We start from the raw sequence: 26,526 nt of genomic DNA, 5'->3' as shown, positions 1-26,526 counted from the left end.
AGGGCAAAATGAGGGAAAAGAGACAAGACAATGATTACCCTTGCAGTAGTAGATAGAATTGTTTCTTCTTTTATTTTTTAACGATTTTGAATTTGAATCTTGAATATAAAAACTTTTTATAGAAAAAACTTTCTTTTAAATTGGTCTTACACAATAATTAATCTTTAATATAAATATCGAACATCGTAAAAGGAAAAAAAAAAACAATGATTAAATGTGGACATGTTGGTCTCATTTGGTGAAGTTTTGAGTATTCATGTCCTCCAAATTTAGTGCACAAATTCCCAAAATGATCCATCCTTGCTTTTACAAGCACTATACTCTTTTCTGATGTCATTTTGATCAATTTGTCGTCTTCTTAATTTGTAGGAGGAGTAATAAACATTTAATACTCGATGACCTTAATAAAAGCAGCTTTAAAAAGTACTTTTAAAAGTGTTGAAACTTATTTTTAAAATAAGCAGTTATGCGTTTGGATAAAAGTGCTGAAGTTAAAAAAAAAGTTGTTGATGTGTTTGGCAAATAAGTGCTGATAAACAGCTTTTTAAATCAAAATGTCTGAAATACCCTTAAAAGCTATTAACATAATAAAAGTTAATTAATTTATATTTTACAGCCATAAATAATTATATTTTGCTATCATTCACATATTTCTTTCTCTTTACAAATTATTTATAAGAGGAATATAAACTTATTATAGATTTTAAAGATATATAATTTGAATAGATTAAAGAACGATTTAAGATTTTATTTTAGTTTCATCCATAGGTAATAATAATTGTCTATCATTCACATATTTCTTTATTATCACAAATTATTTATAAGAGGAATATAAATTTTTATTTAAGTTATATGTGCAACTTATTTTACATTTTAATAATATATAATTTGAATAGATCACTTGAAAGATTTAAGATTTATTTTATTTTCATTCATTAGTAATAGTAATTGTCTATAATCACACGTGAAAAGGGAAAAATAGAAGAAAGAGATGTTAGGGTTATGCGGGTAATTTGGAGATTGTATAAAAATATTAAGGGCAAAAAGGTAAAAATGTGGTCAACTTAAAACAGCTTATAAACTGGAAAAAAAAAGCACCCCTACTTCAGCTTTTAACTTTTGGCTTAAAATAAGTTTTTTTTTAAAACTTAAAATAAGTTATTTTGAGTATTGTCAAACAGCTAAATAAGTCAAAAATCAGTTTTTAAGTCAGTTTGACAAGCTTTTAAGCTGAGCCAAACAAGCTCTAAATCTGTTAAGAATAATATAGTAGTAAAAAGGTTTAATTCTAAAATTGGATTAAAAGATGAGCTTTTTGTAATGTGGAATTCACCTTTTCAAAGAAAAAAATAGCTTACACGATGTATTTATCCTAGATGTAATTTAATTTTATCAGTAATAAGTCAACTATAAATCAAAATAAATTTTGAATTTCAAGTATATTGTTTTAAAAATTCATAATAGAGCTTTTTGATGAATTGAAATAATATGGTGTAAATTTGAAATGAATGTTAATTAACCATAATTAAGAAATGTTAGACCATAACTCATTAAAGATAATAATTAAAAACTCTCCCAATTATTTATTATTAGGTAAAATTAAATAAATTAAGGTGGACCTTTTCTTTGTTTATCAATTTCTTCTTCTAAATATGTGGACCAAAAAGTGTGCATTTTAGTTCACATATTTTAGCTTGTAAATTGGGATTAATTTTTCTTGACTGAATTGATATGCAAATTTCCAACCCCCAACAATATATCCTTCATTTATTTTCGTACTGAATATCTGTCTTACTTTGCTACATAATTAAAGGGAGGACAAAAAAGAAATATTCTCCCACCAACTTAGCACTTTAATTTATATAATATAATTTAATTTTATATTAAAAGAATTTATAAAAAATAAAAAAATGGGCAGCCATAATATTGTGATTATAATTTTATTTTTTTTAGGTATAATGAAAAAATTAAAATTGATTATTTGAAAATATAAAAGGTAGAATACATTGGTAACATCTTTAACTTATCCATAGATTTCATTAAGATACTCAAATATTCGAACTATAAATTGTTTTGATTATATTGCTGTACATATGATAATGTGCTCATATAAAATATTGTCGGTTCGATTTTTGAATTATTTTTGTGCATGTATGTTCTCAAGTGCCCATTATGTTGACAAGTTTATCATTCAAAATTCGTCATATTTTTTTTAATTATATACATTAATCTTAATTAATAAGCCGTAAAACCTCATGTATGATCCAATTGATATTAATGTTAAAGAAAAAAGAAAAATATATATTTTAAGTGATTAACTTATATATCTTACGAGTACTTGTAAATATAAAAAAACTTTTATCAAAATATAAACCCGAGATATCGAATACTAGGAAATACTAATAGAAAATGAAATTCTTAGGAAAAAGAAATCATTGACTTTGAAATGGTCAGACACCACCTTAAAAATGAAATGAAATTCAGTGAGGAATTAGTCAACCCTTCAAACAGTTTCTACAAATAAAGTCTAAGTCAACAAAACCCAAGCACAAAGTCTGGTTCAAACACATTTAATATTAGTTGGTTCTAAATCTTCATGTTCAAGCTAGCTGTATTTCTATATAACTTACACATAATGACAATTTATCTACAAATAATGAATAATTTAGTTAGTAGACTTACACCTAACGTTTGCTGCTCTTTTGGGCACAAATTTTGGTCTAAACCTCTTGTTGTAAAAGTCAAGAATGAGCCCAATTTCAAGAAAAATGTGCAACATATAGGTTTACTTGAAGAAAAAAGAAAATGCTTGTTTATTTGATAACACAAATTAAATCTGTTGATTTCTGAATGTTTAGGTTGAACAACCAACTGTGTTCACTAATCCTAAATTTAAAAATACTTATGGTAATTCACAACCAAATGTCTCTCTTTGTTTCAATCGACGTGCAAGCCCTGTACAAAAGATAGGCTGAAAGAGAATTTTTTCTATGATCCGACTCTAAACTGAACCTACATTATCAATTGTCACCACCAACAAACAGCACATTAAAGCAAACAGTGTTGAGCATTTGAAAACTTCTAATTGCTTCAGTCCATACTCCATGACAATGTATCACCTGGTATTGAGTACTGACATGAACATTCAGATAGATACATTCAGAAGCATCCACATTTGATATAAGCATCGAGACAAAAGCATTCCAGATAATAAGTACGACACAATACCACAAAAGCAACTACAATAAATATAAAGAATCCAAATTTCTAATGCATAATGGTAGAATTCAGGAAACAAATAATAAAGCTATTAAGTGAACTAGGCCGCAATAACTGCATGTCTTCTACGCTGCACGCAATCCTGGAGGAGTTCCTTATATCCAGTTCTGTAATGCTCCAGTGAGAAACACAGTTGCCGTATAGCCTCCCTTTTCTCCTCAGCTCTATCTGAGATTACCAACGTTTGTCTCTCCACTTCATTCTGCAACTCCTCCACTTTTAGCCTTAATTCTTCTATTGATTTCTGAGCACTTTCAGATCCTGCAATCAGCTGCTTCAGATGATCTTCCATTTCTTGGATTTGGATGTCCCGAGACATCACTTCTGCACCAAGTGTTTGTACTTTAGCGTGTTCCTCATCTTTCTCAGCCACTACTGTGTCGTAGTCCAGTTTAAGCTTGTCAAGGTCTTTATTCAAACCTTGGACCTCCTCACCTTTCTTATTTATCTCCATTTTCAAGCATTCAATTTCAGCCTTCCATTTGATTTCTTGAACCTCATGCAAAGTTTTCATTTCAACCATCTGAGCTCCACATTGACTTGCCTTGCGTTCTAATGATCTGTTTTGCATCTCCAACTGTTCAGTCCTTGCCTCTAGCACGGCCTGCTGTTCTGACAAACTAGTCATTTGAGACTGGAACTGCTCTTTCTGCATGCAGAAGTTTTGTTGGGCCTCCTCTAGTACAGCGTTGATTCTCCTGATCTCTTGGTCGCAATCTGATATGTCAGCTTTGTACCTCATTATGCCCTCATGTAGTTCTGACGTAAGTCTTTCCTCAGACTCAAGCTTGCCCTTTAGCAAGATTAATTCTTCCTGAGTTAATTCAAGCTGATCAGCCAAATAGCAAGTGTTGTCGTTGATCACTTTTGAACAATCATGCTTTAACTTGGCAACTTCTTCCTCCGACGCCTCAAGCTTTTCTCTATTCATTTCTAACTCACTTTCCCATCTCTCAATCTTGAAATCAGAGTTTGATATCTGACTTTCTAGCAGAGCTACTTGCTTTTGCAGTTCCTGGATCGTACTTCGTTCCATTTCAAGATCATCCTTTTGCAACATTACCTCACTTCTAGCTGTATCAAGCTGCACTTTCAGGAAAACGACAAGCTTGGCAACTGCTTCATTTCTCTCAAGTTCATACTTCAAGCCCTGTATCTCTTCTTCTGAGAACTGGATTTTTTGGTCGGGAACACTGAGTTTATGTTCCTGATCCATGATACTGTTCAGCACCATTTCATACTCCCTGTCTTCTCTAAGCTTTGATGTACAATCCAAAGATTCATGGTCGATACCATAGCCATTTTCTTCCTTGCTCTCCATCTCCAAATAGTCTTCTTGCAAGGTTGTCTTCACCCCACCTAAGGCCGATTTTTGGTGCTCATCAGGAGATGAACTGTAAGACTCTGAATCAAATTCTGGTGTTAATGATAAAGAATCAAAACCTTCCTTGGCAGATATACCAGAGGAACTAGAGCAAGAGCTTGCAGATGAGTTAGAAAGAAGAGCCAGATCTGCAGCGTCATTACAAACAAGTTTTTGTTTTGGAGTAAGCAGGTTGGAACCATGCTGAAATGCAGCAGTATATTCAGAAAGCTGCATTGGAGGGGAAGCTGGACAGATATCTTCATTCAGTTGATAGGGCCCCTTCACAGCTGAATAATATACTTCATCTTGTTCAATTACATTCTTCATTCTCTAGACAATTGTTTTAACACCTGGATTTAAGTGAATTAATGCCTTTTCATGTGCTCTGATTATACTGATAAGATGAGTGATACAAGAATTACAACTCTACCAAAGATCATTCTACAGTTGTTTGAAATTTTGAACAACGCACCAAAGCATTCTTGATTCTACTAATCCAGAATATAGCAAGACATGAAGTTCATAGTAAAGAAGTTACTAAAACCCTATCATTCTTTTCAAATCAGGGGATCAGCCCATGGTGAAGGCTCTAGCATTGACAGTTTCAGTAAATTAGTCCAAACTCACTGAAAGTACCATTGTTTATGAATAGATGCCATTGATGGTTCTGACTTCTGATATTAAATGCTTCAATGGGCGAACACCAAAAATACAAAATGCAGAGAAAAGATCTTTATTCTCTAAAAGCATATCAAAATAGATAATCCCAAAACCAAGCACTGAATAAACGGTATGAACTAAGTTTTAGCTTGAAGGACATAGAGAGTGTGAATACCTACACTTAAATGACCATACTGTTTTCACTTCAGGTAGAGATGAGTTACTTTTTAGTGAAGAAAAAAGTATAAACTTCATTGAAGCTGTATAGGTACTAATTAGGGCACCATTCTACTATAGCACTGCTAACAGGAGGTTAGTTGACAGTGAAAGCAAAACTTCTCACATCTCTATGACTCTTTGACTCCTAACCTCAAAATGATTGACTAAATTTAATATAAGGAGAAAAAAGGATTTATCCCCCTATTCAACCACCCATCCAAGAACAGATAAACCATGTCCCATATCAGATTGGGTAGAACAACAATCAGAAATGTATGAAATCAACTATATTAACATACAACAACACATACCCAGTGTAATCCCACAAGTAGAGTCTGGGGGTAACGTGTATGCATAGCTACTCCTACAAGATGGAGAGGTTGTTGACTTGTTTCCGATGACCAACTGTATTAATATACCCTATTAAAAGTCCAACTGTTCACTTGATCAACCACACATCACAAAACCTCTAAGCACAATGATTAATTTTCCTAAGCCCTTATTAAGCTTATCATGATTCCAATGAGTAATTTAAAATAAACCGAGATGAAGCATGGCTGCAATTAATAGATGAACAGTTCACAAGGACATGCTAATTTATATGCGGAGCATAAGTTAAGAAACTCATCTTGAGTTATAAAATATACAAGTGATAAATTGAATTATATTAAGTGATAGTTCGGAAAAATATAGTACATCGAGAAGTCGGCTTGGAAAAGGAAACAAACATTGCATCAGAGTTTAAATTATGAATAGAACAGTGCCAAACATTTAAGAACATCCCAAAATGGAACAAGTGTGATATAAGATGGAAAAAAATGGTAGCAGATTGTGACCATACAACTCCTTTATTAAACTTTGACAAGGAAACTGAATTATAGCTCGATGAATTGAAGGTAAAAACACTAACCTTCCTGCTTCCACTTCCACAAACCCAAACAAACAATAAAAGCTAAATGGAAAAAGGAAGGAGTTCAGAACAAACTACTTTTGACTTGGAAGACAAAGAAGTGTGATAAAGATGAGACTGTATAAAATGAATATTCATACTAAAGTGGGAGTTCATGATATCAGGAATTTTCTTTTGAAGACTGATGAAACTATGTCTTTCTACTCTCTGGCTTAATATTGGACCAACCACAGCCTTTAAAACAGAAGGGTCATGGACCTGACTCATTAATTTGCATGGCAACAGAATTGGAATATGCAGCCTAATCACAAGTCCCAGAACTTAAAAGGGCCTAAGTCACAAGTAAGAATATGGTATGTGCGTGTAAAAAGGGTCATATAATTTGAAATCATTTGTAATGACATACGAAACCAAAACTCCTAGAGAAAAACGACATACCCAATGCAATAGCACAAATGAGATTCGGGAAGGGTAGAGAATCCACAAAGCTTATCCTACATTGAGGAGGTAAAAAACTTGTTTCAGAAGGACCCTAAGCTCAAATACAACAAATCAAAGTAGGTATGGAAACAAAAATGACAATAAAGAAAACATGGCAACTAATAAGGAAACACTAATGCAATAATATGATAACCGGAAGACAATAAACAATACATAATCATAAATATCAAAAACAAGAAATTTACAAGAATAAAGCTAATACTAAAACAAACACCACAAAGTCTAAACCCATTAAAAAGCAAGACAACACTCCATTACCTAACTGTCTACCCTAATCTATGACATTCACACCCTTCTATCTTAAGATCATATCCTCGATAACTTGAGGTTGTGTCATATCATGTCCTGTCCAATTATCTCTTGCAAATACTTTTTGACCTACCTCTACCTCTCCTCGTCACATATATCCAATCTCTCGCACCTCCTAACTAGGTCATCTACCACATCTCTTCTTCACATGCTCAAACCCAACGGTGTATCCATCCTAGAACAATGATGGATCTAAATCCCAAAAACAATCCATGCCAGGATTTTCCATCTTAGAGGTGATATATGTATTTTCCTTTTGTTTTCATACGAGGTAAACCTCTTTCTGTTACATTCATCTGCTTTTCATTAAATCACCACTCCAATTTGAGCAATTCATCTCAAATTAATAAAAACGTTCGCAAAGTAAATTACTAATCTACTAGTTTTGCACAATTCACCTGCAATTTTTCAACTAAACCTCGTGTTACAAGATGTCGATTTGGAGAGGAACAAAACCTACGCCATAAGAGTGTTCAACACATAACAATGGATTTATAATAAAAACTCAAACAATCAAAACAGAGAAAATTAAAGCAAAAGCATAGCCAACAATCGATCGACGAAACCATAAATTGAGTTATAGGGATGAGAGACATACCTCGACGAATGGAGATGACAAACGGAGAATTTTGAAAGGAGAGAGAGAGAGAGAGGGGAGGGTAGAGACTAGTGAAGAGAAATAGGGATTTTAAAAGAAGAAGAAGAAAAGGGGCCTCCACACACAGTAGACGACAAGGACTCAGGACTTCAAGGCGGGAAAACCATAGCAATATTCGCCGCTTTGCTCCCCTTTTCTGTTTGAATTCTTTCAAGGGTTTTGGCCTCTTATTTTTTGTCATTTTATTTCATTTTCATGTCTAATAATTTTTCAAGATTCTCTCAACAAAGCATTCACATTTTTGACATTCAAAATATAGTACTTCATTTACTACTCAAAATAAGTGGTGGTAAGAGTTCGAATCGTCAATTTTGGTTAGGTCCGTTGGGCCGTTTTGGTTTAATTCAAGATTTTATAGGATTGAGCTAAGAATTTTTGAACTCATTTAAGAATGGGTAACTTTTACATATAGCAGACATAAAAGTGTAAATTAGGTATATAGCATTTTATGTAGTCATATTCTCAAGTTATGACATAAGAGTTTGATTTTCATTCTATAACATTTAATATATCAAGTTATAGCATTTTTTTAAAAAGAAAATAATATTAATTTTAATTTTGTAAAATTAGATAGTAAACAAAAAAAAGGATTAATTTAAAATTAGATAATGTGCGTGAAAGTTATTATTATTAATTGATAACTAATGTGCACATTTTAAGGGATTTGAAAATATTTTAGTAATAGATAGACATCATAAATGTCTCAATTTGTTTTAAATTCTAATAAGTTATGATTTTTATCCTTAAAAAACTCTAATATGTTATCTTCTTTACATAAACGTGCATTGTTTGATTTTTTCTATAAGTGAGGATTATTCTTATATTTGAATATTGATATATTTTTTCTTTTTTTTTAAAAAAAATAACTAAAATTGAAGGTTGAAAACGTTTAGATTTGATTTGATGGAGAAAATTGTGTCAATTTTAATTAAACATGGTGGCAAATGGAATTCATCAGGTTAGTTTTTATTTATGATTTGTTATGTTTTAATTCTAAATTATTGGTTGTAATTATATATTTTTTTTGTTGTCGTGTATGGAATGTGTCGGTTTTTTTATTTCTGTTATATTGCAGATGTTGATTTGATGTATTTTTGTGTGTTACAATTACGATGTGTTTCTGATAATAAATAACGTATAGTAATTTTCTATTGATGTGTAATTAAAATGAAGTTTGGTGTAATAATTGATTACTAGATAAAATATAAAAATTTACAGATTTTGAATCAATTTGCAGTTTTTATTATGAAAAAATTATGAACAAAATCTGACAATTTGTATTGATATTGTTTGAACGTTATATGAAATTTGAATTTTTGGTAAAAGCTATTCCATATTATATTTAAATTGTCAGATGTTAAAATTTTGTATATTGGTGAAATATGAATATTGTATTATTTATGTATGTAATGTATCAATATATTGTATGAAATATGTATGAACGCCCTATTTTATTGTATATATCAGTGATTAATTTGTTATATATATATATATATATATATATATATATATATATATATATATATATATGAATTCTTTATAAAGGTTGGATTAATTGTGTATATAATTTTTATTAAATTGTGTATGAAAGTGCATTTTAGATTGTATGTAGCAGTGAATTGTATAGTATTTGTGTATGAATTAATTTTTCATACTTGATATGTTTCATATGTGGGAATTGTGTATAAATATTGTATTAAATTGGATTTTTTTTGTATGTATCAGTGAATTGTATTTAAATTGTGTATGAATTTTGTATGTATTATGTGATGCACTAAATGTAATTTTAATGTTGTGAACACAGAAAAATACGTCGACTTTGAGATGAATGGCATCCTATATAATACTTCTACTCTTTATATTGATTTAGTTAATGCTATAGTATCTCAACTTAATATAGAAGAAAATATAAATTTTGTTGAGATAAAATATATTACAGCCTCGAGAATTTCAGAGATGCTTATGCCATTTCTGTCGAGCCTATCCCGTGCGAGAGTACATGGGATATACCAAGTTATATTTCAGAGCCTAAAATGATGCCACCCGGTCCAAAAAGATCAACGGAAAGATCCAAATTTAAACGCTGGAAGGGGTTCGCTGATGTGAAATTCAAGAGGACAAAAAGCACATGCAGTCGATGCCATCAAGTTTAACACGATAGGAAGACATGTTCAAATTACCCTGTACAAAAACAATGATTTCCTACTGTTACATCTATGTTTTTGAGTATTTAGATTGTTATAACATTATTTTTTTATTGAATCATATTACTTTTCATACAAATGTCATACATTGTATATACAACTGTTCATATATTAACATTCGTTACCATTAATAAGTCATATAATCATATAGTATGCATACAGTTATTGCATAATGAATGAGGACTATATACAAAATCTATACATTTATACAAGCAATAGTTGCATATAAAAATAATGTATGTTTTTCTTTTTACATTTTTCGTACAATATTCATACCAGTAATATAAGTAACATTTGTTTCTGTTTGTATTTGAAAGTGTACAGTATTCATATAATATTCATACAAAATAAATTTATGCAAAAGTCATACACAATTATTAAAGTATAATTATATATTTATTCATATTGTTATGTTGAATCACATGTCTGTACTATTTTCATACATTATGCATATAAGAATTTATATGATATAATTCATACATTTTTCATACAGTATTCGTACCAGTAATATAAGTAACATATGTTTCTGTTTGTATTTAAAAGTATACAGTATTCATATAGTATTCATATAAAACAAATTTATGCAAAAGTCATACACAATTATTAAGGTATAATTATATATTTATTCATATTGTCATGTTGAATCATATGTCAGTACTATTTCATATATTTTTCATACATTATGCATATAAGAATTTAACATTACATAATGTTCATACATGATTTATATAGTGTTTCTATATTTTCTTGTTGCGTTCAAAATTTATACAACGTGAGACACATTTTTAATTAATAATAATCACTAATAATTTATATAAAACCATCAGTATTCATAATAAAAACCTGAAAAATTACATAAATTGTTCATAAGTTAAAAAAAACAAGTCATCCAAAAAAATGTACATTGTGCCATGAAGATTTCTACTTCCTGTCACGGAATTTTGGAGTAGGATAATTGGTGGTGTCCATAACTTGTTCTTTATGAGTTCGAGGTCCACCCTTCTTGCTAGCAATTGCTCCTGTAACTTCACTTTCACTTATTGCGCCTTCATCATTCTTTGATTTTGCATAATGCCAAAGTAATGTACCATATCTTTGACGATGATATTTTGAATCAATATCAATATGTGATATATCAAAAACACTATTGCTCATGTATTCGGCAAAGAGAGATGTGTATAGACCACAATCATTGTAAAAAAATTAAAATAATAAAAATTTTGTAATGACTATAAAGCAAATTTAATTTAAGATGAAGAAAAAATAATGTAACAAGTATACATACTTTGAAGTTTCTTCTTGTTGAGGAACATGTGTAACACTCTTGATGCTGAGAGGTTCAGAATGAGACTTTTGTTGATAATCAGGGAGATTATTCGCATACAAATCAAGCCTTTTGCCATAAAACCCTGTGCTCGTCAGAAATAAAGGAATCATGGTTGCAAGTTTATCAACAACATCTTTAACTTTTCTTGAATGAACAGATCCTCCCATCATCGAATCATAGACATATAGACATCTACGTTTGATCCGGAATACAACAAGGAACCAATGAAATTTGTCGTTGATGTTGACTGGGATGATTACTTCGTCAACCCTATCCCACGGAACTCCGATCTTGCTTCATCATTCAACCTTCTACTTTTTTGAAGGGGTTTCATTGCCTCTCTTCGACATTATATCATTTTTTGAGTGCAAAGAATGAAGATTTGAGTGCAGAAATGGAAGATTTGAGTGGAAAAGTGGAAGAATTGGTGAAGAAGAATGTTAAAAGTGGAAGTTTTTTGAGGCAAATTTGGTGAAGATTAAATGTTAGGCGTGCAAAAAGAAAATTTTGTGAGAATTTGGGGAAGAACAATATATATGGGGAATATAAATTTTTTTTAATAACGTCTAACAATTTTAAAAAGAAAACTGTTATTATTTTAGATATTGATGGGTAGTTATTAATTATAGAATGATTAAATCCCTATTATTTAGTAATTTTTTTTAAAAAGGTAACTATATAATATTTAATTTAATTTACACTAGTTAAAGAGTTTTATTTAAGAAAGGTAACTTAAAATAATTAATTTAATTAAATACATTGGTTTAAAAAAGGTAACTGAAAAATAAATGTAATTATTTAAATAAGTTAATTATTATTTAAAAAGATTAATGAGAATAATATATTTTTTCTTGATATGCTATAACTTGATAATAATATGCTATGAGTAGTTTATTATTAAAAAGTATGTTTATAAATTGATATTTATCATCTTAAATGTGTGTGTAGTGTTATTTTATGACATAAAACTAATATTTGTATGTTATAACAAAAGTTTACATAATTGTGCTCCATAACAAATATATACATATACAATTGAAGCGAATTGTATAAAACAAGAAAAAGAGAAATTATATACAATTTGAATTTGTATAAAACGAGAAAGAGATAAAAGCAAAAGAGACTTGGGCAGGATGTATTGTATAATTATAAGTGTATAAGACGATTATATACAATTTAAATTTGTATACAATGAGAAAGAAAAGCAAAAGAGGGTTGGGCAGAGAATATACAATTGAATCGAATTGAATAAAACGAGAAAGAGAGAAATTATATACAATTTGAATTTGTATAAAAAGAGAAAGAGAGAAATAATGCAAAAGAAACTGGGCAAGGGAGTATTTTTATTGTATAATAATAAGTGTATAAGACGAAGATATATGTATTTGCAAGTGTATATATACAATTTTCGCTTGATTTATACAAATAGAAACTCAATTTATACAATTTGTTTATGTTTGTATAAGCGATAGAGGCGAGGGTGGCAAGCGAGATTTGGGAGAGGGGCACGAAAGTATATGTATAGAATACATTTTTTCTCGCTTTATACAAACAGAAACACATTTTATACACTTGTGTTTGTATAAAAGTGAGAGGAAGCGAGCGAGAGATTGGAGCAAGAGAGGTGAGTGGCGAGAAAAAGTTTGAGGGAGAGAGGTAACTGGCAAAACAATTTGATATGGGCACAATTAAATCAAAGTGTCGTTATAACATTTAATTTGATTTATTAGTTTGCCATTATATACAATTTTCCTTTAAGAAAAAGGTCTTTTAGCCCGTCTGAATAAGTATGTTGATCTGTGGCGCTTGAAAAAATATTGGTAGGTCAGTTCGTGGGCCAATAAAAATTTATATAAAATATAATATTAAAATTTAAGATTAAAGAGAGTCCAAACTCAAAACAATTAGGTTAATATTTCTATTTAGATATTTATACTTTTATTTGAAAAAACTTCATAATATTAAGATAATTTCATTTGTGGATTTGATTAACAAGTTGTAACATTAACATCATGTAATATTGTTTTGTCGATATTTATGATCATATTTTTAAATCATAATTTATATTTTAATTTAATAATAATAATAAAATATAATTTTTGAAAAAGTGAACTGACCCGGCAAGCATGTAGCCCACATACTTTTTGGTTGGACGGATCATTTTTCCGCCCACACCAAAAATCGGCTAGTCCGGTTTGACTTGTACAATGTCAAAGCATGTATAAGTTAGCCCGAATAGGGTGAGTCAACCCATATTGACACCTCTTATACGAGTCTTTTGGTGGCTAATTAGAATTATATTGCTCGATCTCTATTTACTTGTCCAATTTTGACTTGAAACATTTATTAAGAAAATAATAATTGATATAGTAAATTTATCATTTTATCTTTATTAATTGATAGAATTTCAAAATCAATTTATTTATTAAAGAAGTTAAATTAATGAGAAGTCAAGAAATGACGAAAAAATTACTTATTATACCCTCAATTAATTACTTTGAAAATGATAGAATTTTTTGAAAATAAATATTCTTGGAAGATAATAAAGTCATATCGACTAAAAATAATATTTTTGTGGGCAATGAATTTTTTGACTATGATTTATTCATGCTTATTATTTGTGTTGATTACAATAAAATTGTATTTGCTTTCACATGTTTTTTAATTGCATGTTAGATTATGACATGTTAAATGTCTCATATATAAAGAGTATGATGTCTCTTGGTTTAATATATGTTTAGACTCAAATATATATTTTGATGATGTGAAATATCTAAAAGTGTGGTGTGTTTGCTAAAAGCTCTTTTGTCCGAACCTGAGAAAAGAAAAATAAGTTCTAAAATTCGAATTAAGTACTTGTTTATTGGATATGCTAAATATAGTGTTGTATATAAGTGTCCAGTTTTAAAGAATAGCAAGGAAAATTAGATAAAATTAGAGCAACTCTTATTGAGAGACAATTTTTCTTTTGTTGAAGTAGATAAAAGTGCTTATACAAAAAAGGAAAAAGGCTCAAATACGTCATCAAATTTTTAAAAAAGGCTTATTTATGTCATTTGTTAAAAAGTTTGGATCATATATATCATTAACGTTCAAAGAAAAGACTCATTTATGTCATTATTTTTTTAACAATGGTTTTGCTAAATCATTTTTGACACGTGTTCAATTACAATTTGATCATGTAATCAATTTTTCAAATAAAAAAAATCATAATTTGAAAAAAAATTGAATTAATTTTTTTTGATTTTTTTAATTAAATAAATTGATGATGTGGCCGAATTATAATTGGCCACGTTATCAATTTTTTAATAAAAAAATAAAATTCAAAATAAAAATTGTATTAATTTTTTGTTTATTTTTTTAATTAAAAAAATTGATGACGTGACTAAATTATAATTGGTCACGTGTCAAAAATGATTTTGCAAAACCACTATTAAAAAATAATAGCATGAATGAGCCTTTTCCAATAACGATAATGGCATAAATGAGCCAAACTTTCAACTAATGACATAAATGAGCCTTTTCTGAAAGTTCAATGGCATATTTGAGCATTTTCCCTACAAAAAATGATTGACAATGATTATATAATAATGTGTTTATACATTGATGACATGATTATATTTGGTACAAGTTCAAATATTATGAAAAGTACCAAATTACTTTTATCTATTAATTTTGATATGAAAGTTATATGGAATGAGAAGTATAATGTTGTCACAAGAAAATTCTGTGAGTACACTTCTTAAATTATTTTAAATGTTTTGATGTGACATATTTAGTCACTCCTTATCTTGCTAACTTTTAATTATGAAAAGTCAATTTGTTCAGTCTAAATATGTTAAAATACTAAAAGTCTATTGTATTTAATGAAATTTACTAGATTTGATATTGCCTATCTATTTGTATATTGAGTAAATATACTCATAATCTCAATAATGAGCATTGGTTTGCATTGAATAGACTGATGAAATATTTGAAAGGAACCATGAATTAGGGATAATACTCAATTACCCCCCTAGCCTATACCCAAAATCCCTGAGACACGCCTTATCTTTGATGAGGTCCTATTACCCCCTCCAACTTTTTTTAAGTAATTAATTATCACTTTCGTACCTACGTGGCAATATAAGTGAATTCACCCATGTAGGGCGCGTGAGTGAAGATTTTAGCTAACAATGACCAATAAAAGTTAGTCACGTGTCAAAGTAATTTGAAAAAAAATCAAAAATAAATATTAATGTTTCTCTCTAAAGTAATTGTCTTCCTCTTTTGAAAAAAAACCACCTATTTTCATGGTTCTTCATTTTTAAAGAAGCTCCATCCATTATCATTCAAGTTAAATAGCTCCTTGATTTGAAAAGGTAAAGTAAAATTTAATATATTCTTTACATTTTTTATGTCGATTATTAATTCTTATTTTTTTTGACAATGTTTGTAAAGTTAGGGTTATGACAAAATCCGAGTTGAATAAGTTGTGTATGGATGAGAACGATTCAATGTTTAACGCGGAAGTGCGATGCAAGCATAGAATCTTACTGCAAATGCAGACGTCTTGGTCAAATCGCAATCCCGAAAGACGATTTTGGTCTTGTCCTCACTACGAGGCCACAAACTGTAATTTCTTTAGATGGAGAGACACAGAGAGAGTTGATGAAAGATCTCGTTTTATTCTTCCAAAATTGGTGAATAGCATTAACGAGTTAGAAAAAAAATTACGAGCGTGTGAAGATGCAACTGGAACAACTTGATAATTCCAACATTGAACAGTCAAAACTAGAGAAAATTCCTTTGGATGAAGGTGAAAGTCTTCGAAATCGTTATGAAAATCTGAACATCAATTCAAAGGAGAAGGTTGACAACGTAAAAGAAATGGGTGAATTGAAAGACAACAAGAAGATGAAAGGGATGAAAATGAAGAAAACAAATAAAGGTTGTTGTTTTGGCAAATTCCTTTGTTGTGTGATGATTTGTTTTGTTGTTGTATTTGTTAGTTTTCTAACCCAAGTTGGTAAGTATAAGGATCATATGAAATTGTCATAATTTTGTGTGGTAACGAAACCTTTATTTGCTCTATTGTAATGTAAAATTGAATTTGTTTGTGTTTGAAACTGTCTTAATTCTCTATTTGCGATGTTGATATGTTTGTGTTGAAGTTGTAAAATGAAGTAAAACAAGAGGTATTAATCATTCTTAAGAGCAAATTTTAAGTACAAAGTTGATTGTAAAAGTGCCAAGAATTAGTTACAGCGCACAGGTGCCCAGAATTTCATTGCTTAAGAGCAAATTTTCAGTACAAAATCTAAATGTGCCCAAAATTATACAAGTCACAACACATATGCAAAAAAGAAAGTTTTCACATTGCATAAGTACCCATAATTTCAGTACTATAACAAAAAATAGGAATATTTAGTTTTCCTTCAAACATGAAACAAAATAATATTTATAGTGGCGACCAAAAAAGTACTGATAAAACACCATTGATATTAACATTATAGTTTTCATGAGTGTCGAGATTGTGAAGAGGAGGAAGCATTTGAATTTGAAAGCCTTGATTGATCTCTAATCTGCTGGAGCCTTCTAGTTGTGATTGCCTGATTCCTTTCCACTTCAATCCACTTGTCGGTTTGAAACCAACATCCCCAGTTACAATACTTGATCTCAAAACTCTCTTTGGTCCGGCTAATATTGTGCTACTTGACAGTCCAGGCTACAAATTTTTTAGAGAACTAAGATTATTAGAGAATAAATGTGCAAGTTATTAGAGAACAAACAATATGAATGCATCGCAATACTTACATTAAAGTTTTGAAACCATTTTTAGCTTGAAACACACCCATACCAGTGACTCTTGGCCTTTTAAATTGAGTTGTCTTTTCAACACCCTTTCCTTTCCTGGTAGTAGCGGTTTTCTTTTGTGCAACATTTGTGTTCTGGTCTACACCCTGTGTTGTACTACCTTGAGATCATGTAAACCAATTTTCAAGTGGATGATTACTACCTCTTCCTGCACTTCCCAATCCCCTACCCTTTCCTCTACCACTCCTGGATCTTGATAATACTCCTACACCACTTACACTTGCACTTGCTTCATGTGTTGGTGTTCTTGAAGTTGTAGGAGGTGCAGTGGTTCTAGGAGAGACCCTTGATGCACTTGCACTTGCTGTAGCTCTTGTTGTTCTTGAAGTTGTTGGAGGTGCAATAATTGTAGGTGAATCCCCTGTTGCACTTGCATTTGCACTTGTGTTTTTAGGTCTGCCTCTCCCTCTTTTGGCAACAGGCTCACTCTCAATATTTGTTGATTTCTAAATAGTAAAAAAATAATAATATTATATTAGTAAGTTGATTACACTTTAAAAGTAAGTGACAAAATAGTAATGTACCTTTGGTCTTCCCCTTTTTTTTTTGAACTTGATGGTTCTTCAACATTTGAAATAGGAGTAGCTCTCTGTTCCCCGGCAGTAGAACCAACTCCATCACTCCTTCGTAAATGACAACTTCTTTTATTGTGACCTTTAACATGGCAAAGAGTACATGTCATAGTTAGTCCTGTTTTAGATAATTTACCAGACACCTTCTTTTCACCAACCTCTTTCCTTCTTAACTTTCTAGGTCTGCCTGGCATTTGTTTTATCACTGGTGGATCAACAAGAGGATTTTTTTGATTCTGGCCACATTGGCATGTTATTCATAGGTTGTATGAAATGTGAGTAAGTCATCAAGTACCTCTCTTTAGAGTAACATGGATGAATGAAATCATGTGGGTCATATTGTTTATGAAACATTGCAGCTAAAGCATGTGCACATGGTATACCTTTCAACATCCAAGATCTACAACTACACTCCCTCTTTCTCAAACATACAGTGTGTTGTTTGTATCCATCCAAAACCTCATAGCTTGTTACTCCATTAAACTCAATGTTACATGCCATTGACTTATCAATATTTTGTTCTAATACTTTCATTGCCATTGGAGAGAAATTGCTTATCAAAGAGTTTGGAAATTCACTTAACCTATCTAACCTATTCATGACCTTAATTCTTATCTCTTCAAGCATAGTAATAATGGTTTTATGCCTTGCAAACAAAATCCAAACATTAAAGCTTTCACACATATTATTATTATCTATTGCATTAGACTTGACTTCACAATTAAAATACACCTTACACCATTATTCTTTATCATAGTAAATTAGGTCATCCACTATATCTGTACCTTCAGTACCTAATTTAGACAACTCGTGCAGATTTTCTCTGAATTCAGCTTCAAAAGTAATTCTAGCACACTTCCAGAACTACTTCTTCCTTTGCAGCCCTCTCCAATGATCTTGAAGGATTCCCAAGAAATTCTTCGATTTCTTCTGGAAACAGATGATTAATCATCTGTTGCTCACGTTTCGTGAATAGCCGGGACATTGAGGAATATCCAGAAAGGCATCTTTGACCAATTTGCTAGTATATGCCTAGCACACCTTCTTTTCTCTCAAGCTGGCAACAACTCCTTTATAGCTATATCTAGTCCCTACAAGTTACAACAAACATTAGATAATTAAGTTTAAAAAATAATAAACCAACAGATAATTTTAAACATGTTTACTTTTGCATGTCTGACATAATTGGAAAACTTGTTCCATCTCCTAATCTCAAGTCTTCTTTCAACAGAGAAATAAACCAACTCCAAGTGATTGTGTTCTCATTTTCAACTACAGCCCAAGCAAGTGGAAGCATTGATTATTGCCATCTTTAGCCACTGCAATAAGTAATTTCCCCCTGCAAACCCCCTTCAAGAAACAACCATCCAGACCAATGCATTTTCTAGCTGACACAAATGTCATCTTGAGTGCAGCAAAACAAATGTAAAATGCCTCAAATACTGGCCTACCAGATCCATTAGCTTCTCCTAGCTTCACCGCACAAGTACTCCCAGGATTAGTCCTCAGCAACTCATCCTTATAATCAAGAATTCTTCCAAATTTCTTAACATGATCACCCATAAGTTCATTCAAAATTTTAGCTCTTGCTCTTCTAGTTGTGTTCTTACCAACATGCACATTATACTTCTTACGGATTAACTCTTGCAGCTTGAACACTCTAATATTTGGTTGTTCAATAACTTTCTTTTTAAAAACAGTAGCAATGAATGTAGAGTTGCACAAATAATTCCTAATAGCCTTTTGACATGAATGGACTGACATGTAAGTCTTAATAACAAAGTTATTAGTCTTCTTGTCCAAACTTGCATATAACAACCATTTGCAATTTACCTTGCAACATCTCAGCTTACTCTATTTGTCTCATTCACACACTTTTCAATCTGAACCCCTCTCTGAATTCCATACTTAGTGACTGCCAATCTTAACTCTTTTACACTTTCAAAAATCATACCCAATTGCCACACAATCTTCTTAATAATGGGATCAAATCTGACTCTCTCTATGGTATGCTTTTTCCTTTTTGTGTTAGGCAGTTTCAACTTCATTTTTTCACCTTCCTCTAGACAATTATCATCTGTGTCAGTTTCAAAACTACGAGCATCAGAACTTGCATAATATGGTTCATCACCCTCCAACCTTCCTTCTAAAGTACATCTATTGATAGCTGTCTCATCAAAAACCCAAGATTTGCTCCAGCATTACCACATGCTACTTCTTCAGTATCTGCATGAATTCTTTCCCTTATTTTTCTCCTCCTAAGAAAAGGTCTTTTCTCAGCCCTCAGTTGAATTAACTCCTTATGAACATCACTTCCATATTGATCATCTTCAAATATTTCACTATCTTCAGAATCATCACTCTCTTCAGTTGACTCATCAGATACTTTTACAGAGTATTCACTATCTTCAAAATCTGATGGATCACTATTTGGAGTTGTTGGGTTTGAAGTAGAATGAATATTTGAGGTAGTATTTATAGTTATATCTACCCCATTAAAATCAACCTCACCTACTTCATTATAATCACTAGCCTCAGTGGTCTTAACTTTATTAAAAGTTGCACCAGATTTCTCACCAGGCATGTGGACATATACTTCCAAGACAGACCCACTTTGCAAACAATTACACATTGCTAAGAGAATATCATCATTGTCAATATCTCCTAAGATGCAACTATTAGGTGGCCGGACGCTAAATTTGCAATTTGGGCTATACCCTAGTTCTTTAATGTAGTCTTTAATCTCAAAATATGATATTGTATCCACATTAATATCATAATATTCACTCACTAACCCACCCACATATCTTGCTTTATCACCTTCATACAATAAGGCCCCACCATGATACAACTTTAAAGTAATGAATGTAAACCCACTCATACCTATATGCATAAACATAACAATAATTAAGTAAAAGTTGCTAATAGAATATAATAATTGACTACAGAAAATACATACCCAAATAGTTATAAAAACAATTCAAGTTGAAGAAAACACATACCCACACATACATAACACAATACCCCACATAAACAACACAATACACGACATATCTTTATCTTCTTACAATTAGGTATGTACCCCTCACAGACACAACACAACACCCAACATATATTTTCTTCTTAGGATAATGTTATTTAACTTTAACTTCACACCCACACAGACACAACACAACACCAACATGAAGTTACTTTATTGTAACCCAGAATATAAGACAACACAACACCCAACTCGTCTTTATCTTCTTGCATATTTCATATTATAACAACATAACTCACACAACTATAATACCACCCAACCAACCCACACTCAAAACACGTTTCATATAAATGTATGAATAACAAGTTACATACCCCATAACAACAAAGGTGACAGTATGAATATATGAATAACATCAACCCTAAAAATACGAAATTTGATCTAACAGAACCACAACATAAACCCTAAAAGTTATATTTCACTCAAAATCGAAATCAATATTTAACAACATATCATGACCCCTACAAAATCTAAGCATAACAATAACAAAAAACAAAATAAATGAAGAAAAAACTAACCTTTGAACTCAACTCAACCACGATTCTTGCTGAATAAAATCGACCCACACTTTCAGATCAGACAAAATTACTATTGGATATGTGTTTACCTTAAGTGGTGGTGCAATATCTTGATAATCAGTTGAACAGATAATGTTAGATAATTATGGAGTCAAAGTTTGTAGCTCTAAGCTGACTGGTTCAAAAGCTGAATGGCTAAGAAATTTCGTAGTAAATATTCCTTTAATAAAGAATGAATTTGATGAAGGATGAATTATTGATCATTTCGATAAAGGATGAATTGTTGATCCCTTTAATGATAATGAATTACCAGTCTTTAATAAGAATGAATCGTTGATCGCTTTAATATAGAATGAATCACCAGATGATCTTTTTGATAAGGATGAATTGTTTCATGTATTTATATACTGGATTATGAAGCTACAATTGATATTGCGAAGAATAAATCTTGCAGTTATAAGAGAAGACATGTGAAATTGAGGCATGATCGATGTCGTTAAGCATATGCTGAAAGATGGAATAATTGCAATTGATTATGTGAAGACAGAATTGAATATCGATCAATTCATTGACGAAATTCGTGGAAAGAAAATTAATATTTTAAACCTCAATAGAAATGTATTCAAGGTCAATTGATTGTCAATAATTAATTCAATATTTTAAAAAAATCGTACAAATTAAACTGTATATATGAATGTCATATCGAGTATTAAACCTTTTAATTAATCTGTTTTGAATTCTTAGTACTCATAAAAAGTACCTTAAATCACAGAAAATTATCATCCTATAGCAGTCAATTACAAAATTTATTATAAGAATTATCATCCTATAGCAGTCAATTATAAAATTTATTATAAGAATTAAGATGCATAATGAAATTTAGTACTCCTATGATTACAGATGTAATAATCTCCTTAAACAAGGTTTACCATAATAAACAATTCAATGTCAACGTCCAGGCCGGTGCATTATTCTATTTTCAAAATATTATATCGGATTCTATGAACAATATTTATTATTATAATTAACTTGGAAGTCTATTTTTATCAAATAGTGAAGATAAAATAAATAAATATGGCTCTTACTTACAAGTTAATTCTTTTGAAAAATATATGTATATGTTTGAAAAAGGGTGTAACTATTTCACATACACTATGATTGAAATGACAAAGACACATCTTAACTAAACTAAGATTCAACTATCCCTGAATCTATTTTTATTGTAATTTTGTATACCTTTTGATTTACGTAACACAGTGCACAAAAAATAAATTTTTGTCAAATTTCCAAGTATATAAGTTCACTCCCATTAAAACAATATTCATGCATAGGATTTCATATTAGTGGTACTCCATAACCTCATTTTGAGGTCCAAATTAAATCATCTAACTTTTAGAACCTTCTAATTGAATGGAAGGAGTAGGGACTAATATATAGTAGTAACGACGGCTAATGCTAAATAATTAGAAAATTTTGTTAAAAATTTATAATATTTTTTTATTTTAAATTAGAGTAATCTTTTTTTATTTTAAATTAAAAGATATTATAAAATTAAAAAAATTAAAATATTAAAAAGATAAAATAAAATAACTAAATATTTTATTTTACCATTGTAGTCATTATTCTAGGCCAGAAGGATTTTTCGAATCTATGCGATCATAACTTCATTTGAATTTATTTTAATCAGACTTCAAAAAGTCAAACAATAAGAATTAGTGCTAAATCCAATAAAGTTTGTCCAACCTTTGAATCCATCCCATTTTATTTTTTTGTAAGTCAACGAATATTCTATACTATGACTTTTTGCAGAAATAAAGGTTTACAAAATTTTATATTCCACTCAGTTCCTAAATGAAACATAGAATAATACGAAATCTAATTAAAATAATATATATGTAACATTCTACTTGAAGAGAAATAAATAAAAATAGGTTGACTAGGACACGAAGCAATATGTTATGGAATATTGTATCACACTATGACATGAGTGACCATCTCAAATCTCAACTATATGAATTGAAATTTTCCTCAACTCTTAAATAGAAACAAATTGAAGAAATCAAAATATATGCACAAAAACATCTTATAATTTAGAGGAAAGAAGATGGGAGAAGAGTGTGTAGATATGAAGATGGAAGGTTTAGAGAAGTGTAAACGATCAGAACGAGGTCACTTGGTTCTGATACATGGGATAGGGGGAGGAGGGTGGTGTTGGTACAAAATTAGGTCTCTTATAGAGAATTGTGGCTATAAAGTCACCTCTCTTGACCTTAAAGGTGCTGGCATCGACCCATCTGACCCTAACACTATCTTATCCTTTCATGAATATAACAAACCTCTACTAGATTTGTTGTCATCTTTGCCTCATAATGAACAGGTATGATACCTATGATATTATGTCTAACTTATATGAATATTATCGTATCAAATCGTTATTAATTTATTTATTGAACGGATAAATATAGGTAATATTGGTAGGACATAGCGCTGGAGGAATGAGTGTAACAGATGCTATCCACAAATTCCCAAAGAAAATAAAGTTTGCAGTGTATATTGCAGCAACCATGCTAAGAACTGGTTTCATGTCTCAACAAGATGTTAAAGATGTAAGTAAACAACTATCTTCTTTCCTTAAATTGATCGAAAACGTTTTTAATTTGATATTCTATTATTTATGTGATATATTTTTCTTTTTTTTAAAAAAAATTACTTTTTGTAACTTGACTCTATTTAATAAATATTTTACTAAATGGAGACATATAAATAATAGTTTAGGAATGTGAATTAAATAACAACTATAAGAATTTATAAAACCAATAGTTTTGTCCAACCTTGGATCTATATATCCCTTTTTAAGTCAACCAATTCTTTTATTAATTGTGACTTTTTAAAACATGTTTAAGAGTAAAATTTATTTTATAATTTGTTAATACACTATTTGGTCCTATAAGTTGTTACTCTGGCTTCACATTAAATTATGTCGCATTATTCAACATAATTTAATTATCATTTATGTAACCACAACATTTCCATCAAGCAATTATATATATTAGATCAATTATTAAATCCGTAGATTGAAGAATATTTCTTTAAGCAACACCATATATCCATCTATGCTAAATTGGGGACAGCTAGCTACGTTACAATTATTAAGGCTAATGGTTTATCTTTTTATAATTATTCAGCTATAATAATAGTAATTTTAAAAGGAAAAATTAGTGAAATACACATTTTATGTTTCCTTTATTTTTAATATTCCTTTTTATTTTTAAAAACCTTTAAAATTTCTTATCTCTTTAATGTATTCGAGCTACATATTAATATATTTGAGCCATTATTTAATGTATCCGAACTACATATTATGTATCTGATTTATTTTATAATGTATCCGAGCCACATATATGTATCCCGTTTCTATTATAATGTATCTGAAATAATGTTTTATGTATTCGGTTTATGTTACTTTTTAAGAGATTAATGTAATTACAAACTAAAGATGGATAGTTTGTTATTTTATATTAAAATTGTGTAATTCCTAAAATTTATTCAATTTATAATATTTTATTATAACTCGCAGGGAGTCCCTGATTTATCAGAATTTGGAGATGTATATGATATGGAATTTGGATTAGGGCCTGAAAAGCCTCCAACAAGTGTTGTTGTTAAGAAAAATTTACAACGGGAAATCATTTACCAAATGAGCCCACTTGAGGTAATTAAATCCATACAAGTTATTTTCGAAATAAATTATAATATAAGATATTTACTTAGTTTAAAGTGAAACGTACTTTTATCTCAAAAAGTTAATTAACCTTACCTCAACTTTCTTAAACGACATTGGGAAAAGGGCTAATGTGACATTTTGATTCTTAATCTTTAGATTACTAATTCCCAGATTGTTGACCCCATGAAGTATGGTTAAAAATAATGCACGACTAATCTTGAAATTATAATTCGGTATCTCATAAGCCAAACAATCCATTTTCTTCATACATGTAATGTAATGAAATTTTGTTTTTTTTTCTTAGGATTCAACGTTAGCATCAATGTTGTTACGTCCAGGACCAATTCAAGCATTACAAAGCGCTCAATTCAAAGAAGAAGAGGGCGTGGAGAGAGTGGATAGAATATACATACGAACGACGCATGATCGAGTGTTGAAGTTGGAACAACAAGATGCAATGATAAGAAGATGGAAGCCACAACATGTTTACACTTTGGAAAGTGATCACAGCCCATTCTTTTCTGCTCCTTTGGCGCTCTTTGGTCTGCTTGTCAAAGTTGCTGCTTCTTTTGACTAAGATAGTTTCAATAACTAAAACTAACAAATAATTAATTTGAAAGTTTACTAACAGCTTGGCCCATTAGCTCAGTTGGTTAGAGCGTCGTGCTAATAACGCGAAGGTCGCAGGTTCGAGACCTGCATGGGCCAATATAATATATTTTTTTGATTATTCAGTCAATGTAGGATTTTTTGCATTTACATTTGTATCCCAACTCTCCAATAATAATATACAAGATATGTTTATACAATATTATAAAAAATATGGATTTTATCTTCTTTCTTTTATCAAAACATCAGATTCATTCAAAATTATTAATGCTCAATTATATGTACTGCACTTCGAACAAGCAAAACGAATAAATTAGTTAATTGCTTCATTACTACTATTGCAATAACCATCTTCATTGAAGAAACTGACTTCAATTAATTAACCAATTAATAAAATTATATTTGAGAATTTCAAAGATGGACATAGAATGAATATGGGAAGAGAGAAGGGGGATGTGTTTGGGTGTGCAGAAAAGAGAGAGGAAACAAAAGATAGCAATAGATTACTACTATCAAAAATATTATGCGTCAAAAATAGTATTTCACTTTAAAAATAAATGTGATTTATATCGGTAAGTCTTAAATACTATCAAAACTAACTATAAGTTTGTATAACGTAGCAAGATAGAAACAAGATACATGACTTCCGTAACAAGTTGAATCTTCATTGCAACAAATAACAAGTAGTATCCATGACACTGGAGTAATGAGGTAGTTCAGAGTTAGTGCAACAAACATCATTCCGTACATTGTGAAGTAGACGAAACACGTCAC

At 30.4% G+C, this 26,526-nt stretch overlaps 3 protein-coding genes and 1 non-coding gene across 7 annotated transcripts; 2 read left to right on the top strand and 2 right to left on the bottom strand.

Moving 5' to 3' along the window:
* Positions 1-3,154: 3,154 nt before the first annotated feature.
* LOC101253166 (protein NETWORKED 4B) lies at positions 3,155-8,128 on the bottom strand. 4 transcript variants are annotated; one of them, XM_010319924.4, is made up of 3 exons: positions 7,843-8,101; positions 6,873-6,928; positions 3,155-4,995 (listed from the first exon to the last, which is right to left on the bottom strand). In XM_010319924.4, exon 3 carries the CDS (start codon positions 4,970-4,972, stop codon positions 3,320-3,322), a length of 1,653 nt encoding a protein of 550 aa, XP_010318226.1. In that variant the 5' UTR covers positions 4,973-4,995; positions 6,873-6,928; positions 7,843-8,101; the 3' UTR covers positions 3,155-3,319. The 4 variants fall into 4 exon arrangements, with proteins under 4 accessions (XP_010318226.1, XP_004235221.1, XP_069151257.1 ...); XM_004235173.4 differs by lacking the exon at positions 6,873-6,928 and having other exon boundaries at positions 7,843-8,128; XM_069295156.1 differs by lacking the exon at positions 6,873-6,928 and having other exon boundaries at positions 3,155-5,039.
* An 11,005-nt stretch (positions 8,129-19,133) lies between these two features.
* LOC138347664 (uncharacterized) lies at positions 19,134-20,742 on the bottom strand. Its single transcript, XM_069295967.1, has 3 exons — positions 20,067-20,742; positions 19,715-19,938; positions 19,134-19,547 (listed from the first exon to the last, which is right to left on the bottom strand). The coding sequence occupies exons 1-3, from the start codon at positions 20,740-20,742 to the stop codon at positions 19,134-19,136; spliced, it is 1,314 nt and encodes a 437-aa protein (XP_069152068.1).
* Positions 20,743-23,465: 2,723 nt separating this feature from the next.
* On the top strand, positions 23,466-25,776 carry LOC101253761 (methylesterase 17-like). Its single transcript, XM_004235401.5, has 4 exons — positions 23,466-23,796; positions 23,885-24,025; positions 24,997-25,131; positions 25,448-25,776. The coding sequence occupies exons 1-4, from the start codon at positions 23,524-23,526 to the stop codon at positions 25,718-25,720; spliced, it is 822 nt and encodes a 273-aa protein (XP_004235449.1). The 5' UTR covers positions 23,466-23,523; the 3' UTR covers positions 25,721-25,776.
* A 1-nt stretch (position 25,777) lies between these two features.
* On the top strand, positions 25,778-25,851 carry TRNAI-AAU (transfer RNA isoleucine (anticodon AAU)). The gene has a single exon. It is a non-coding gene; the product is annotated as a tRNA-Ile (tRNA).
* Positions 25,852-26,526: the final 675 nt, after the last annotated feature.

This window comes from Solanum lycopersicum, chromosome 3 (assembly GCF_036512215.1).
Source record: "Solanum lycopersicum chromosome 3, SLM_r2.1".
Classification (NCBI taxonomy): domain Eukaryota; kingdom Viridiplantae; phylum Streptophyta; class Magnoliopsida; order Solanales; family Solanaceae; genus Solanum; species Solanum lycopersicum.
The sequence above is the reverse complement of the archived record's forward strand: the minus strand, read 5'-3'. Positions and strand labels throughout refer to the sequence as shown.